The sequence below is a fragment of the Maylandia zebra genome, linkage group LG16 (assembly GCF_041146795.1).
Source record: "Maylandia zebra isolate NMK-2024a linkage group LG16, Mzebra_GT3a, whole genome shotgun sequence".
NCBI classification, from domain to species: Eukaryota; Metazoa; Chordata; class Actinopteri; order Cichliformes; family Cichlidae; genus Maylandia; species Maylandia zebra.
Window position 1 is genome coordinate 23,598,761 of NC_135182.1, and position 16,006 is coordinate 23,614,766.

At 39.4% G+C, this 16,006-nt stretch overlaps 1 protein-coding gene across 2 annotated transcripts; it reads right to left on the minus strand.

The window, feature by feature from the left end:
• Window positions 1–4,927: 4,927 nt before the first annotated feature.
• Window positions 4,928–14,703, minus strand: arsh (arylsulfatase H). Of its 2 annotated transcripts, none has more exons than XM_004555487.6 (11): window positions 14,528–14,703; window positions 13,727–13,835; window positions 11,857–11,978; window positions 11,624–11,746; window positions 11,144–11,346; window positions 9,792–10,012; window positions 8,363–8,499; window positions 7,978–8,115; window positions 7,639–7,798; window positions 7,360–7,481; window positions 4,928–6,286 (listed from the first exon to the last, which is right to left on the minus strand). In XM_004555487.6, the coding sequence occupies exons 2-11, from the start codon at window positions 13,783–13,785 to the stop codon at window positions 5,877–5,879; spliced, it is 1,695 nt and encodes a 564-aa protein (XP_004555544.2). In that variant the 5' UTR covers window positions 13,786–13,835; window positions 14,528–14,703; the 3' UTR covers window positions 4,928–5,876. The 2 variants fall into 2 exon arrangements, with proteins under 2 accessions (XP_004555544.2, XP_004555543.2); XM_004555486.6 differs by having other exon boundaries at window positions 13,727–13,879.
• Between the last annotated feature and the right edge of the window lie 1,303 nt (window positions 14,704–16,006).

Genomic DNA, 16,006 nt, shown 5'->3' on the forward strand with positions numbered 1-16,006 from the left:
ATTCCTGGAACTACTTGCAGTCCCTCCACATTGTTTAATTTTGATAATTTAAATTTCTGTCCTCCTTAAGTAATGAATCTTGGCCCCTTAGCCGGTAACTGTGTTTGCTAAACAATACACAGATTCCCTGGGTGGATATTGTTGAATTAATGGCTGTTTTAAAAGAGAAAATAGTTTTTGCATCCATTCCTGTGAAAAGAAAATTCCAAAGAAAATCACTGTGAAAAAAGAAAGATTGCCTTAAGTTCTCAGAAGAAGAGCTGGTTCCAAAATCCTACGACCATATGGTATTTTTTTGACCTAATTGATGTCAGAATAAACCGAGTAAACAGCCTCTGGAAACTAGAATCCAGGACAATAAAATGAAAAACCCTAAAAGCTGTCGTGTCCCACCTTAATGAGTGAACATATGTTTGCAGGCCATACATGTAATTTTTAGGCCTGACTGAGATCACTATGACATCTGCAGCTTGCACTGCAATTGTGCTGGTGTGGGCTGCGTGTGTTTTTGTGTGCAATGAGCTTGATGTGTCAGGCATATGGGTGGGTTGTGCTTTGAAAAGTTGTAATTCTCCTAAATTACATGCACAAGTCTGAAATGTCTACTAACTTTGTGTAATTTTGCATTTTGCTGCTGCTAGGGTTTGATTTTTTCCTACCGAGTCAAAGAAGCATGTCTTGGCAACCAAACACTAGATAACTGTTGCTCTTGAGTGGTACGCTGAAAAACAAGTGAAAGTGCTACAGCCAAACTCTGTTGGTTTAAGAGGCATAAGGACAGGAAGAGAGGTTAAGTACAGTGTATGTATGTGTAATGGGTTACAATTGCCCTATTACCCCAGTTATTTAGCTATCTGCTTCTCATCAAACCCCATTTACAGCACCATCTTCTCTCATCAGAGGAGCTAGATGTTAAAGCCGTGTGTGTAGATGAGCGCATTAATGACTGAAAGTGTTTGTCATTAGTAGCTATACTTCGTTAGTGAGAAAATGTGTGTCTATAGGTTGTGTGTGCTTGTGCATGCTGTGTAAGCTTTATGGTTTAATTATGTGTGTAAAGAAGGATATGCGTGTGTGCTGTTGACATGCCACTACAAATACTCTATTCCCTGCCTGGAGACTTGTCCCCTGCAAGAGGTAATTTTAAACATATGGTATACAACATGACACATACTTAAACCACAGACTCTCTGCAACACCATACACACACACACACACACACACACACACACATACACATGCATACAAAAACCTAGCATGGTCTTGTGCAGCACCACTTCGCTGCAGGTCTTTGGGATCAGTATAAGATCTACATTTAGATACAAGGGCAGCGTGCAGACATGCAGAGATTGAGAAAGGCTTAGAGTCAGTACGAGTTTGAGTGTATGTGCATGTTTGTGTGCAGTGAAAGTTCCCCAGCAGAGATGACATTTCATCTCCTGGAGCCTATCTCACGTGGTAACAATTGTGCCCAGTCCTGCTGGCACAGATTATACATACATATGGTCTAGGTGTAATATGTAATGCACACAAATGTGCCAGCTGCATGGACATTTGGGGTATAAACAAGCACACAGCTATGCATGCAAATATATTGCCCTTTTTCTCTGCATTAACACATACACAATGCACACACAAATCCAATCAGCACTAATAGCAGCTCGAACATCTCTTCTGCACTAAAAGCCTCATCTATTGACAAACGTGACTCTCTCTCTCTCTCTCTCTCTCTCTCTCTCTCTCTCTCCCTCTGCCTGTCTCTTCTTTTTTTGTGCTTCCTAATGTAATAGTGTTGTAATGGTGTGTAATTGCTGCTTTACCATGGCAATCTATTGTGGTAGATGAAACCACACTTGAACAAAGCAGATCAGAGCAGCAGGCAGCAGATGAACCACAGAAACTTTCAGATGTGTCCTGTTTTCAGAGATAAGTAGATAAATTAACCAGAAGGAGAAATGGATAGTCACCACTAACTGGTGGAATAGCAGTGGTTTTCTTTTGGACTCACTGATCAAAAAAATGTTGCCGCTGGTCCTGGGAAACATTGCATTTGTAAAATCTTGACTTTGCTTTCTTCTCTGCCCACTTTTTACGATTATGCTGTGTGCGTTTGATTCAGTTCCCTGGTCATTTGGCTCCAGGCCTTTGAACTCATGGCTGATAATATTAGAATTCCTTTTGAGAAAATATTAAAGGAATAAATTGATATAGGAGAGCAAAGAATACATGCTGTGCTGCACTTGAAATGTTGAATGTAATGGCATATGCTGTTTTTTGCTCTCCAGAGCAATAATATTGTTAACAGTTTCAGAGTCTGCATTCATTGTCATAAATTCATGTTTGTTAGCAGTTCTTTTCTTTGAACTGCTAACAAACACCTTCTATGTTTATGGGTCTGCTTAGACTGAAGCTATTAAAGGTCGAAAGGGGGTAGGTGGTAATGATTATGCAGACAGCTGATGGTTGTTACAACAGCTGATGTTATCAGCTGTTGTAACAACTAAATGCTATTTCACATTAGCTGACGGTTCAGCTGACACTCTTCTGTGCAACCTATTGGCAAAACCTCATATAGGACACACAATTGACACACAAAGTTGCTTTAGCCTGGCTGCTGTTCCTGCTGCACCTGCAAGCAACTTTGCAACCCACCTCCTGCCCAGGTTCACTTTTTCTGCTGTCATTGCTCTTTTTTGTGCTGGGGGTATTGTATTGGTTTCAGATTCCCTGCCTTGTCTTTCTCTGTATGTGCATAATAACACATATTTGGCATGATGGGTCTGTCCTTAGACCCATCATGCCAAATATAAACTATCACACATGGAATAACTGTCCTGCTTTTACAAAACTGGTGCTAAGCGAACTGGCTCTAGGACAACTTATATGTTTTCAGTTGGTAATTGTTTATCCATCTGCTTACAAGCAGCTTCATGAAGCCTCCTCTGTCACTGAGCAAGTTGCGAGATATGGCTGGTAGGCAAAGGGTTTAATATAGGTTTCTGTTCCTTCCTCCTGTGGTACTAAACTTAGTAATTTCACTGTGGCATCTCTATAATCATTGAACTGCACAATCCCCTTCTTTTTTTTCTGAACCTAAGTATCAAATCACAACCTTTTTTGTCTCTTTTTGTGTATATATACAAGTGTTTATCATCCAGTGATTGTTGTTGTGAATGGACACTAAAAACATGTAACTGAATTGAAGGTATCAAAAAAGTGTATTTAGAATAAATTATGAGTCTTTTTATCTGCTGCATTGTTCGTATGCTGGGGTAAAAACATAAAAAATGAGGCAGCAGTATAGAAAACTAATTTGAACAGAGCAAATAAAACAGTTTTGGACAGAATATATATAAAACACTTCATAATGTGACATTGAAATGGTCAACATATGAACATTTTCAAAACTGAAATTTTAAATGTCATAAACAAACATATCTTCATTTGACATATCTCTAAATTGAAATATTAAACGAAACCAACTGACAAGACATAAAGCTGAATTTCAACAGCAGATTGTCAGAACGTTGTCTTTTATGCTCAATATCACCAAAGCCAAAACACCCCATATAGATATTAGTATTTTAATACAGGAGAGCTATTTCCAGTTTGCTTACGTTGCCGTACAATTTTCCCATCATTTCATGCTCCACATATGTTTACGTGTGTCAAGCAGTGGGTTGTAAAAATGCTTTATGGCGTCCCAGGAAACACTGACCTTTCCAGAAAACCACTGATCTGTTCCAAACAAACATGATATACCGTGCGCATGCGTGTTCGCGAGCGTGTGTGCTTTTGAGCTTGCGCGCACGTTCATGTTTTTAGGTAGTTGTGTGTGACATGATGTACAGCCAGTAACATTCCACCCCACAAGCCATCATTAACTATGATGTACAGCCAAATGTCGTTATGTATGGTCGACTGCATGATTTACTGTTAGAGACATAATGGAGTGGCCACTGTAATGAACTTGCTGAGTGTTTGATGTACGGGTCTCTGCTGGAGGGAGAGAAGTAAATACTACGGCCATGATGGCAACAATTACTGTGATGATGATGATGATGAAATTTCTCTCGTCGCAGACGCAAGTTCAATTTCTAGAGGGAGAGAAGGAGGACAAAAAGGAGGAGGAGATGAGTAGACGAAGGAAGTGGGTAAAGAGAGGAGGGAAGGAGGGGGAGCAATTATAGTGCTGCTGTAGCAAACTTTGATGTTTTGACAGCCAGGCACTGCTGGAGGGAGACAGTGGTGATGATGAAGATAATAAATGGTGATGACACTGATGATGGAGAAGTTCACACAGTCTTTAAAGTCTTTTATTATTGAAGATCTGTGGAGCCAGAGCGTGCCAAACTAGGTCAACCACCCACCCTGCCTCAGTGTCCTTGAGCACTGGAGTTCAGCAGATGACTTTGTGCTCTGATCTTAATGAAAGGGTTTTAAGTGTTTGCAAGATCAAAAAGTATTATTATGTAACGAAAATGGCACCGTTGGGAAGGAAGGAGTCACAGGTGAGGATTTCCGAGGAGAGCACAGACTTAAGGCCACGAGGAAACGTCAAATGATTTCTGGTAATGACTAGTGTTAAAATCTTAATTGAAGTTGATACAATATACTTTACCTCATTTGCGTATTTAAGACTTACTTTTGTAATGTAAATATACATAATATTCCTAATTATAATAATTATGATCATTATTCCACAGCATAGCAGCCTACAGTGGCAGAACTATAATCTCACACTTAACCCTTAAGTCTTGTTTTAAAGCTGGAAAGCGCTTCACCAAACCAAACACAGTCTGACTTTGCCCCCTAATGGAACACAGCCTATATTACCTTCTAGAGCAGTTTTACCTCCATTTTCTGCACTGCTGGATGAATGAATGAACTTCATTAAAAAATTAATTTAAAAAAAAGACAAGAAAAATACAATCAATTCATTTTTATTTACATAGCTCCCAATCACAACTTTAGTCATCTCAAGGTACTTCCCATTTTACGTAATGACTCTAAAACACAATAATGCCCTCTAAGCAAACACTTGGCACAGTAGATTAAAGCAAATAAATAAACATTCCCTTTTAACAGGAAGAAACCTCCAGCAAAACCTGACTCGGGGAGTGTGGACATCTGCCTCGACCAGTTGGAGTAAGGAGAAAGAGAAGAGCATAGAGAGAGACAACGAAAAACAGACAGGGTAAAGCACAATGACCTCACCAGAAGACTGAATGCAGGCAAAATCATTAAAACTCACCGAGCTTTTTCTTTTTCCTTCTTTCATATAACAAGCACGGCTAATGTTTTTCCCATTATAAGATGCCCTTTATTTCTCAAGGGCTTGTCAAAGTGGATGAATGCTCACGCTTGACTTGGTGCCAAATACACTTCCTGATGCAACCCTCTCATTTTTCCGGGCTTGGAACCGGCACTAAGGCTACACGAGCTTGTGACCCCGTGAAGCTGGACTTGTCTCATTGCATGTAAGGTGAATGTGGTAACCACTACACCACGAAGCCACTTTTCCCAATACAAATTAAAAGCACTAATTCACTTCACTGAATTATTACATAGCTAAATCTTCCTTGACTCAACTGCACCAAAAATGTAGATTACGGTATCACAGGTATAGTCGTGTGGAGTCCTTAGTCCACTTCAACACTAATACACTTGGTTCTGGATTATTTCTAATTAATTTAATTAGTCATTTTTCAGCTTCTCTCTTCATTTCCACACAAAACATTGGTATCTTTAAACTGAAAATGCTAGAAATCCAATGAAAAACAAAAGCACTAATTAAATTATTAAACTATTTTATTCGATTTTTTTAAACAGCACCTTCATGAAACCAAAGTCGTTTGTTCCAACTTTTGTCTTTCTTACATATGAGTTGTGTTCTCTTTGCATCCACAGAATGGAAAAGTCCCACAGCAAGGCTGAAGCCAGGGTCTCCACAAAATCTTGTCCCAAGTCAGTTGCAATTCGACGCCCTGTTCAGCTCTATTGGCCTCTGAATGAGCACCAGCAGGTGCCTGTTCATCTGGGAGTGTGCCTTTATGGCTCTCCACGGCTTTGGCGGTCTGCTCAAGGATTTCAGCATATCGGGGCTCAGTATCAGGAGTCAGAGGCCGAGACTCTGAGGGATCGTGGAAGAGGTTATACAGTAGCGGCGGGTCATGGTGAGTCACATGCTCTCCATGACAAAGGCAAATCTTTGTGTCATAGCAGCCACCGGCGCCCGGGGGGAAAAAGTTGGGAGTGAAGAAGTGCACCTTGAAGATAGAGTCACCTGTATGGAAACACACATCGGTGAAGATATATCAACATAGAGTGGCAAGACAAAAAGTGAATATTTAAAAATTATCTTTATATAGAAATGTACTGAAATCAGGTCAAATCTTCATCGAGGTCATAATCATGACAAAACCATTAATTTGAACTAGTAGCACACAAACCATTACATTGTTCTTATAGAAAAGATTATTCAAATTAAAAAATGACTAACTAGAGTCAGGAATTAGCAAAAAGAGTCAAGAGTCCAACCAATGACACGTAATTATTTGCAACAGCCTTACTTTGACCTTTAAAAATAAACATTTCAGGGTTGGAATTTACTATGAAAATAAATAAAAAACACAAAAAACAAAAACCATCTTCTGCTGTGACGCACGTATCCCAAAAATTGATTTGGAAAGACTCACTGTCATCAATCATTGATTTTTATGAAGCTGGAAAGGTTGCAGCTCTAGAGTTTAGATATTAATCAGTCTACAGTGAACAGTGAACCAGCTAAAGGCCAAAACAATCACTGAAGCATCTATTTTAATGAGTCTAACACAAATATTAGGGAAGGTTTGTATATGAACTGATGAACTGTGCAAAGTTGATGTTCTGAAGTGGGACAAAGTTTTTGCTGCACTAAGAAATAAGAAAGAAGTTTTTTATGTCCCTCACTGTATTTATTCAGCTTACAATATAAGACATAATAAGAGCACATATAATATGGATGTACTTATTTTATCCTTTAGCCAAAACACCAGACACACCGTCAGCTATTGCTACTACTGTAGGCTAATCCCATCACGTGGTAATAAAAAACAGGCTGATGTCAGCATGTTGCGATAAAGCATCAATGTTTTATTATAGCCTTTGCCCTTCGGGGAGCAATTGAGGTCTCTGAGTGCTGTTTTCTATTTCAAGTTTTTGTTACTGAGCATTAAAATTTATTTTGTTTATATTTACAGATCACATTATTTAAAAACTTTGGGAATTTTTGGCATTAATATCCCTAACTGTAACAAGAAATAAGGAATAAAGAATCAAAAATGTTGATCTTCTAGGTTTATATATGTGCAAACTTACTGCCAGGTGGGTGCCAGCGCACTGCATTCAGGTAGATGCCACAGTAGTGGAACATGAACTCGTGCTCTGATCGTGCAACTTCCCCCTCCAACAGCGGCATGAGGTTATAGCCATCGGATTGTCTGGAATAGAATCACAAGAAAAAAAGAGGTCAGAACGATGGGGTAAAATACAATCGGAAACTGTTTTAACCTTTTCAAGAAAACAGGAAAGAAACAAGACTCAGTTAATACAATTACACACAATTTAAAAAGCACTTGTGGGAGTGAATTGATATACCTGTCTGGTTGTTTGTCCTTGGCTAAATATTTAAGGGTGGGATACAGATCCATGAGGCTAGTGGGTTCATCCACCACTTTTCCTGCTCTCAGCCTGCCTGGCCAGCGGAAAATGCCAGGTACCCTGATCCCCCCTTCCCAGCCCCCCATAGCTTTCCCACCTACATGTGAAACAACAGGAGATATAATAAAACACAGAGATGTGATTTTTCTTTTGGTTTTGTTTGTCAATAGTACGCATGAGATTTAAAATTCTACAAAAATGTCTGAATGCCTGCTATAAAATCTTTAAAGTTTGCAATTTAATATCAGCAAAAAAACAGCTTGACACATTGTTTACCTTTATAGATGCCGTTCCAGCCTCCTTTCTGCCCAGTTCGTGAATCAGAATCTTCCAGATGCCCACCATGATCGGATGTAAAGTACATGAGAGTATTGTTGGCAATGCCAAGGGAATCCACCGTCTCTGTAATTTTACCTAAAAAGACAAGCGGCATAGTAAGATAATAGGATGAGGTTGATTTCAAAGGAAAATTAAGAACTGCACAGATTCCTAATTGGTGCAGAGCAACTGATTCATTGAGATCTTGCTTTCATACATTTGGCCATATTTTGTCGTGATTATAAAAACATGGATTGCTGACTGCCACAAAGCTACAAGCCACTGGATAATATTTAACATTGCATGCACATGGTGGCACACTTATTTCACCACCCTCACTCACCAATCATCCAGTCCACTTCTTCTAGGTTGTCACCGTAGGCACCATGCCGACTTTTGCCAGCAAACTGTGGTGTTTTAAACATTGGCGTGTGGATATGGGCCAATGAGAAGACTAGGAGGAATGGACGATCCACATTCCTAAAGAGCAGCAAAAAGGAGTTGAACACTCTCTCAAAGGCCTTTTTTTATCTTTTTAATTATTGCCTGTTTTCTTGTCATGGCAATGGGGACAAGCAATTTCCTGTCATTGTCAACCATAACCAACAATGATCTAATCCCACTCACATAAATTGCCCTGTGAAGCTGAAGTCTGATGCAAACTAAGCCACTAGCATTGTCTGTGTGACATTTGATGCTCTATATAGTTTTTTTTTTTTTAAATGGCTTCAATGAGTTGAAAACAGTTCAAGTGAATCAAAACAACACAGGTCCACACACACAAGAATCTTAGGGCGTTTTCACACCCAGAGTTCATTTATTCTGGTGCGAATCAGTTTATGAGTTTATAAACTTGCATCTTTTTCCAGTGTTTTAGTTTGTTTTCATACAGAAAATAAAAAAAATAAAAATGACTAGTTGCTAGTCCGTACAACCGTTTGTGTACTATTTTTTTATAGATCCTGTTTTATGATTTCTTTTGATACGATTTATTTTGGTAATGATCCCTGTAATAACTATCTGAAATAATGAATGTCCTATCCATCCATCCATCCATCCATCCATCCATCCATCTTCATCCGCTTTATCTGAGGCCGGGTCGCGGGGGCAGCAGCCTAAGCAAAGAGGCCCAGACCTCCCTCTCCCCAGCCACCTCCTCCAGCTAATCCGAGGGAACACCAAGGCGTTCCCAGGCCAGCCGAGAGATATAATCTCTCCAGCGTGTCCTGGGTCTGCCCCGGGGCCTCCTCCCGGTGGGACATGCCTGGAACACCTCACCCAGGAGGCGCCCAGGGGGCATCCTTGTCAGATGCCCGAACCACCTCAGCTGGCTCCTTTCGATGTGGAGCAGCAGCGGCTCTACTCTGAGCCCCTCCCGGATGGCCAAACTTCTCACCCTATCTCTAAGGGAGAGGCCAGCCACCCTTCGGAGGAAGCTCATTTCTGCCGCTTGTATCCGCGATCTCGTTCTTATTCCATAGTTCTTTCGGTCACTACCCACAGCTCGTGGCCATAGGTGAGGGTAGGGACGTCCTAATTAGTAAGAATCATTTGAACGTGCACTGATGTCAGTCTGAGTTCAAATGTTAAGGTTAATTTCCTCACAAGGGAAACAGAAAATTATTAGTATTGTTGGAGATCAATCAGCTGTAACTCTAACATAACCATCATATCAAGGTTAACTTCCTTGATAAGACTGCAAACAAAAGACTACCAGTAAAAGTCTCTGCACAAAAGCCATGTGATTATTTGTTTTGCTCCACCACTTTTACCTCTTTATAAAGTTTTGTGCTTCTCCCAGCAATCTCTGGGGCAGTGTCTCCACGGTCATCGGCTGTTCGATTACTTCTTGGTTCCTCATAATGATGCAGTTCCATGTTGGCAAGAACTTAAAGGGCACATACCACACAGCGGTTGCTAGGATGCAGAGAAAGAAAAGTAGTACCAGGAGCCACAGGCCGACTTCAAAAAGGCCACACACACGGGCACACACCTGAAAACATGTAGCACATAGACACACAAAGGCTGGATTCAGAAAGATTTGTCTGTTTGTTTGTTCTTCCCTAATGACAATGTTCACAGTTATTCCCGGTTTACTTCTAGTGTTTTTAGAAAGCCTTTTGATTTTATAGTGGTTTTCTCACCTTAGGTTCTATACGCAGGAGAACAGATTAGGTACTCAGGTAATTAGGTACTCGCTATGTAATGTTTGCCAGCAACACCTGATTACCAACTACAACTTCAGAGATTATATATAACTGACTCAGTCCTCTCTAACATTTAACCATATTTTCTTCATAACAGACATTTTATTGTACAGATATTACTCCTGGGACCCTTCTCTATTAATTTACTTTTGTGCAACTTCATGATACAACCACTAGATGGCATCAGAAACTACCATGAAAGTTTATTATTTTCCCTTAGTGAAACAAGTAGTACATTGTGTCCTTTGTTCACACTAGAACAGAAAATAGAAAATAGTTGTATTTGTTAACATTTGACGAGGATGAAGTGGTTCCTGGTTTTTGTATTTGCTTTTAATCATTTTTAATGACACAGCTAACTGGTACCCCCTGGTTTCTCCTGGGAATACCAATGCTGCAGGTGAGGTAGCATCAATAAACGTTCATGTGTTAACCAAATTTCAATAATGACGTTATTCTTTTTTTCTAGAATAAGTTTCTGGGCGGCGTAACTGAATTTCACATTTGCAGTTTGTGTTTCCAGTTTGTGTTTTTTTTTTCCTCCAACCTCTTAAGCACATGTCTAAGTGATTACACACATCAGTTAATTTTGCTTTCGGGCAACTAGCACAACGACTCTTTGTTTTCCAGTTTCTTACTCATCGTCTAACAAGGATGTTGTATCCCTCAGGATTTCTTATAATTCCATTCTTTTCAGTAAATATGCCTCTGTGAGACTTCTTTAAAATAAAATGTACCTCATTATGATCTTGTTGTTCTTGTTACGATTATAATTGTATGATCATGCCAGGTCTCTCTTGGAAATGACATTTTTAATCTCAGTGAGATTTTTACCTGGATAAATAAAGGATTAATAAATGAAAAAAGAATGTGTGCAGATGAAAACAAAGATAAACTGACAGAAAAATCACACTTACGATTGTGAGAAGTCCAACTCCGAGCAACATGGTCAAATTTTGGAGCGCGTGCTGGAGATCTACCAGCACGTCGCTGCCCTCTCCAGGCACACAGTCATTGAACAGGGTGAATGGTAGACCATAGAAGTAACTGAAGCCATGCTGGTTCGGGTGATGACAGTGATCCTCTCTGTGTTTGCAATTCACACCCAAGTGCCATTTACCTGTAGATATACAATGAAAATGAGATATAGAGAGATGAGATACCAGAACCATAAATCCTGGGTATGTTTCTTCAGATGAGTTACGGTGCATACCAAATGCAAACCATATGAATTTCAAGTGCTGCGAGTGCCATCAACCTTTTCTCACTTTCACTGGTAAAGTGAGGAAATGCTGATGTCATCACAAATTGCCTTCTTGTGCTCAATAAAACATCCCCGGTGTGCAGACCTTTAAGTGCAATTTTCCAAAGGGCCATAGCACATTATGTCATCTCACCCACTAGACCAGTAGTGTATCCTTGCTGCTGCAGTCTCTTAGCAAAGGTGGTCTCACTGGGTGCAAGCCCTCCTGAACCTCCGAGGAACAGCAGCACCTGGACACGCCCTGTGCTGACCATTCCTAGTCAATAGATGCACACATGCACAAAAAACAAAAAAGGTTAATCAAATATGGAACATGGAGTTTGTCCAGGTTGCCACTTGCTGACTGAGCGTAAATATGTCTGTTACCTGAGCGGATTGCATAACGGCCCGTCATAAAAGCAGTACGACTTGGGGTGCAGAGTGGAGCAGCTGCAATGTGCTGAGTAAGCTTCACCCCATCAGAAGCAAGTCTGTCGATATTTGGAGTTCTAAAGACATTGAACAGATATGATGAAGGGTCTTATCAAGTTTAAACAGAGACACATTTTTTTTGGCTGGATCCACATTCAGATTATTGGTAATTCTGCTCTTCAGACTGAAAAGGAATGGGAGATCAGCCACAGACAAGTGTGCTAGTTTAGCCTGTCCCTGCTGCAGATTGCACTGTTTTGAAATCAGTTACAATATGGCACGTATTATATTATTATACACATTTAGCACATTGTAGTAGCAAGTAAATGAGCAGATCACACTGTGTGTATCACCTCTACAGGATTTTCTTCCTGCTAATCACCATTGTGAAGATGTGTGATGATGAGGATTTAGGATGTAGTGTGAAGGAGTATCTCATTAACTCCTTTAGCACTTTAACAAGGAAAGACTTGAAAGAGAGGGTTTATATGATGGCGCGGGGACTGAACTTTCAAACGATCACACGTGAGAAGTCACTTAGTTAACAGGTTGTGCTAACTTCAGCGAATGCTTTTGCAAGTTACACCACCAGGATCTGTCATACGTAATATTATAATAATATTATATTATTTTGGTTTCCATGTACCCCAGTTTTAAGAAACTAGAGACACACAAATATTCGTGTATTTAACAACATTTTCAAAACTAAGAAAGCTGTATTTCTGTAAAATTAAACAGTGGTGATAACAATATGGCCTATTAATTTTTTTTTTAATGCTACATTACATAAAGTCTGGAATGGCTTTAAAATTGAATGAACAGACATATTATTTGGTATGAAGATTAAAATTAACTTTAACTACATTACATGCCGTTTTTATTACGGACTTAAAAGAGAGTTTAGAGTTTAATACAATTCCCAAATATTTATGACAGCCTACAACCCGCAGTTTTTTCCTCCAGATATGTAAACATTAGATTGTACAACTTGGTGAAAAGCAAACACACTAACTGAAAACAAGACTAATTCAGCCATATGGAAACATTTAAGAGAACATCTGCAAGTTTGTTGGTTGTTTCAGTTTCATTATTACTATACACAAAGAACAGTTCTTGCTTGTGTGTAATTAGCAGTGCCATGACATTCACCTGTGATACAAGACTGAGAACAGGAAAATGTTTATATTTGCTTTCAACTGAAGGCCAATTTCACTATTACCACTGACAGTGTGTGACTGGCTGTGTGCTTTCACACATATTTGAAAAACATTGGATTGAAAACATTAATGCAATGCTGGACGGCATTAAGGTCAGTGTGAGATCTATAGTCCTGAGTGACATAAGGACAAACTGCTTTGATGACCTGTCAGAGCCAGAGGAGAAATGCATGAACACAATAACAAAATAGAAGTGAAGTGCACGTGCAGACAATAGAAGTGTGCACGAACACAATGAGAAAGGCTAGCATGGGTGGGGAAATGACTGAAGTGCATCAAAGAGATCAAGAACAACTGTAAAATGCCCAATAGTGCTCAGACACTTGTAATTTTATTAAATGCCTGACTTCTTTACTTGCTTGGGTTATGGGCCATTCTCATGGTGTGGCTTTGCAACGTTTACTAAAGGATCTGAAGTAATTCCTCAATTGTAGTTCCTCACTATCAGCTAGTGTTTCAAAGTGTATAATTACTACAGAAGGTTTTTTAAAAATGCATATGTCCTTTAAAATTTATTTAGCCAGTAATGAAATTCTAGAAAGGTGAAAAAATAAACTTAACAAAGAATAGTGGAGCGAAACACACAGCTACACACATTTCAGACTTACCTAATGGTGTCATTACCGTAGCACCCTATATCACCAATTCCTAAGTCATCAACAACCATTAGAACAAAGTTGGGCTTCTGGTCAAATCCCTTCCCTGTGACATCACGTCCTGTTGTCAGGAGCAGGAAGAGAAAAGGAACCAACAGGACAGACCTGAGAGCAAAACACTGGTTATACATCTGAAGTTCTCTTATATGTGATTTTAGACCCCCCCATATCTTGACAATCAGGGGTCAAAGAAACACTGACATATTTTCCGAACCCAAGGTTAGTATTTTTTATCATCATTGGTGATTAAGACGTCGATTATTCGATATTTAAATAAAACCTATATGAATTCATCAGATTTCTGGACTCCGTATTAGGTTTTGGACTTCGAGCAAATAAAACTTACGATTTCACTTTGGACTCTCTTGCGATTTCACTTGTGACGTGCAACTCTTTTTTGTTTTTTGGATCACATGTCTTACATTTTATATACCAAACCTTTTTTTCTTAATGTATCAACGTGATAACGATTCTTAGTTTTGGTTATAAAACGAATCCAGAATATGACGCGTCTACTGCTGTGATACGTGTTTTGCAACAGTGGCAAATGTGTAAAAAAAAAAAAAAGTGACACATAGGTGCTGCTGCTCTGAAGCTCGAACTGTCGGGAGAGCAAAAGTGAAATCAGATAGGTGCCTTTTATCTTTTGTTTTAATTTGAGCTCTTTCAACGGGCTCTTACCGTAGCTCGTGTGAGAGCAATTGCATTTGCAGTTGTCTCGATAAGCAGAATTTTTTTCCCATCCGAACTCACCTCATAATGGGCTTTCACATTCATGAATCCATAAACACAGGAGTTCCTTCTTAGCTAAATTCGTTGGCCCCGCCTCGCTGACTGTACAGTACTGTTTCAAGTATGAGCGCAGAACCTTTATTTGTACCGTAATGTAGGACATAAAGGCACAAAAAAACTGCTGTGGCCTGCAAGTTACTGGTCGACACCCCTTGTTTTTGTCTCATACTTTAAAGGTGCACTTTTTTAGGGACATGGGAGAAAAAAAATTACGATGAACTTTTGCGAGATCTCGCAAAACAAACTCGGGATCTCGCAAAAGTCCGTCTTAATTTTTTTTTTCTGCCATGTCCCCTGCGGGGCTCCGTACTTTTTACATATCTTTATCTACTATTATTTTTTCAAAGTTATGATCAATGAATAGTTATTCAGTCCAGTTTAAAGAATTAAGTGGTTTAAGTGTTATGGAAATGCAACATGTTGCAAACTATAATGGGAAATAGATGTCAAAAACACAACTATAGCTCTTTTATAGTATATAATAAACTCATGGACTTATAGGGCATTTGTTATACCTCAGAACATCTATTTGTGAGGGATATTTTTTACACTAAATTATTCTCTTGTATTTTTCATGACTCATTTTATCTCGATACCAAAACAAGACCTTTCATGAGAAATCATTCTACCTGATTAACTTGTTGGGCGCAAACTCTATTAGTCACTACCTCGTCTCCATAGTCACCTTCACTGCTTTGTTTAATTGGACGGCTTACGGTTGGTGTGGGCGTAATGCCTTGGGGGGAGGGGGGGGGGGGGGGGGGTACCAAATGTGCTCATGAAGATAGGTGTGTTTGGCTTACCAACAAAAACATTATGGAACTTCCCACATTCTATCTCTGAGAAACTGATCAGGTGTGTCTTTATAGACCTGTCACAATAAATCAGTTGCAACGGGAGAATCATTATTGTGTGGCTGTCCTTCTATAAATACCTTACATATCTTAGATTTTTTTTCTCACTGAACTTTATTAACTTTTCGACAGATCACATACACAAAAAGCCACAAACACAAAATAGAATAACTTTTACTGTATTTATATCGTATGTATGGTAAAATAACAGTAATTGAAGCTTACTCATTGGTCACAACCACATGCTCATAAGACCCATAGGGCATTGGTGTTTACCATACAGAATTGCACTCCCTGCCCACTTCATTAGGTACACCCTACTACTAGTTGGACCCCCTTTTGCCTTCATAGCTGCCTTAATTCTTTGTGGTATCAATTCAACAAAATGCTGGAAACATTCCTCAGAGATTTTTGTCCGTACTGATATGATAAAATCATGCCGTTGCTGCAGATTTGTTGGGTGCACATCCATGACAACAATCTGCCGTTCCACCACATGCCAAATGTGCTGTATTGGATTGAGATCTGGTGACTGTGGAGGCCATTTGAGTACATTGAACTTATTGTCATGTTCAAGAAACTAGTT

What these genes read in the sequence shown, in the direction of transcription:
- arsh (XM_004555486.6), bottom strand. An exon ending in GCACAAAACTTTATAAAGAG is followed by an intron (nt 8,500 to 9,791) that starts GTAAAAGTGGTG and finishes GCTGCTCTTTAG; the next exon opens with GAATGTGGATCGTCCATTCC. An exon ending in AGAAGTGGACTGGATGATTG is followed by an intron (nt 8,116 to 8,362) that starts GTGAGTGAGGGT and finishes TTGTCTTTTTAG; the next exon opens with GTAAAATTACAGAGACGGTG.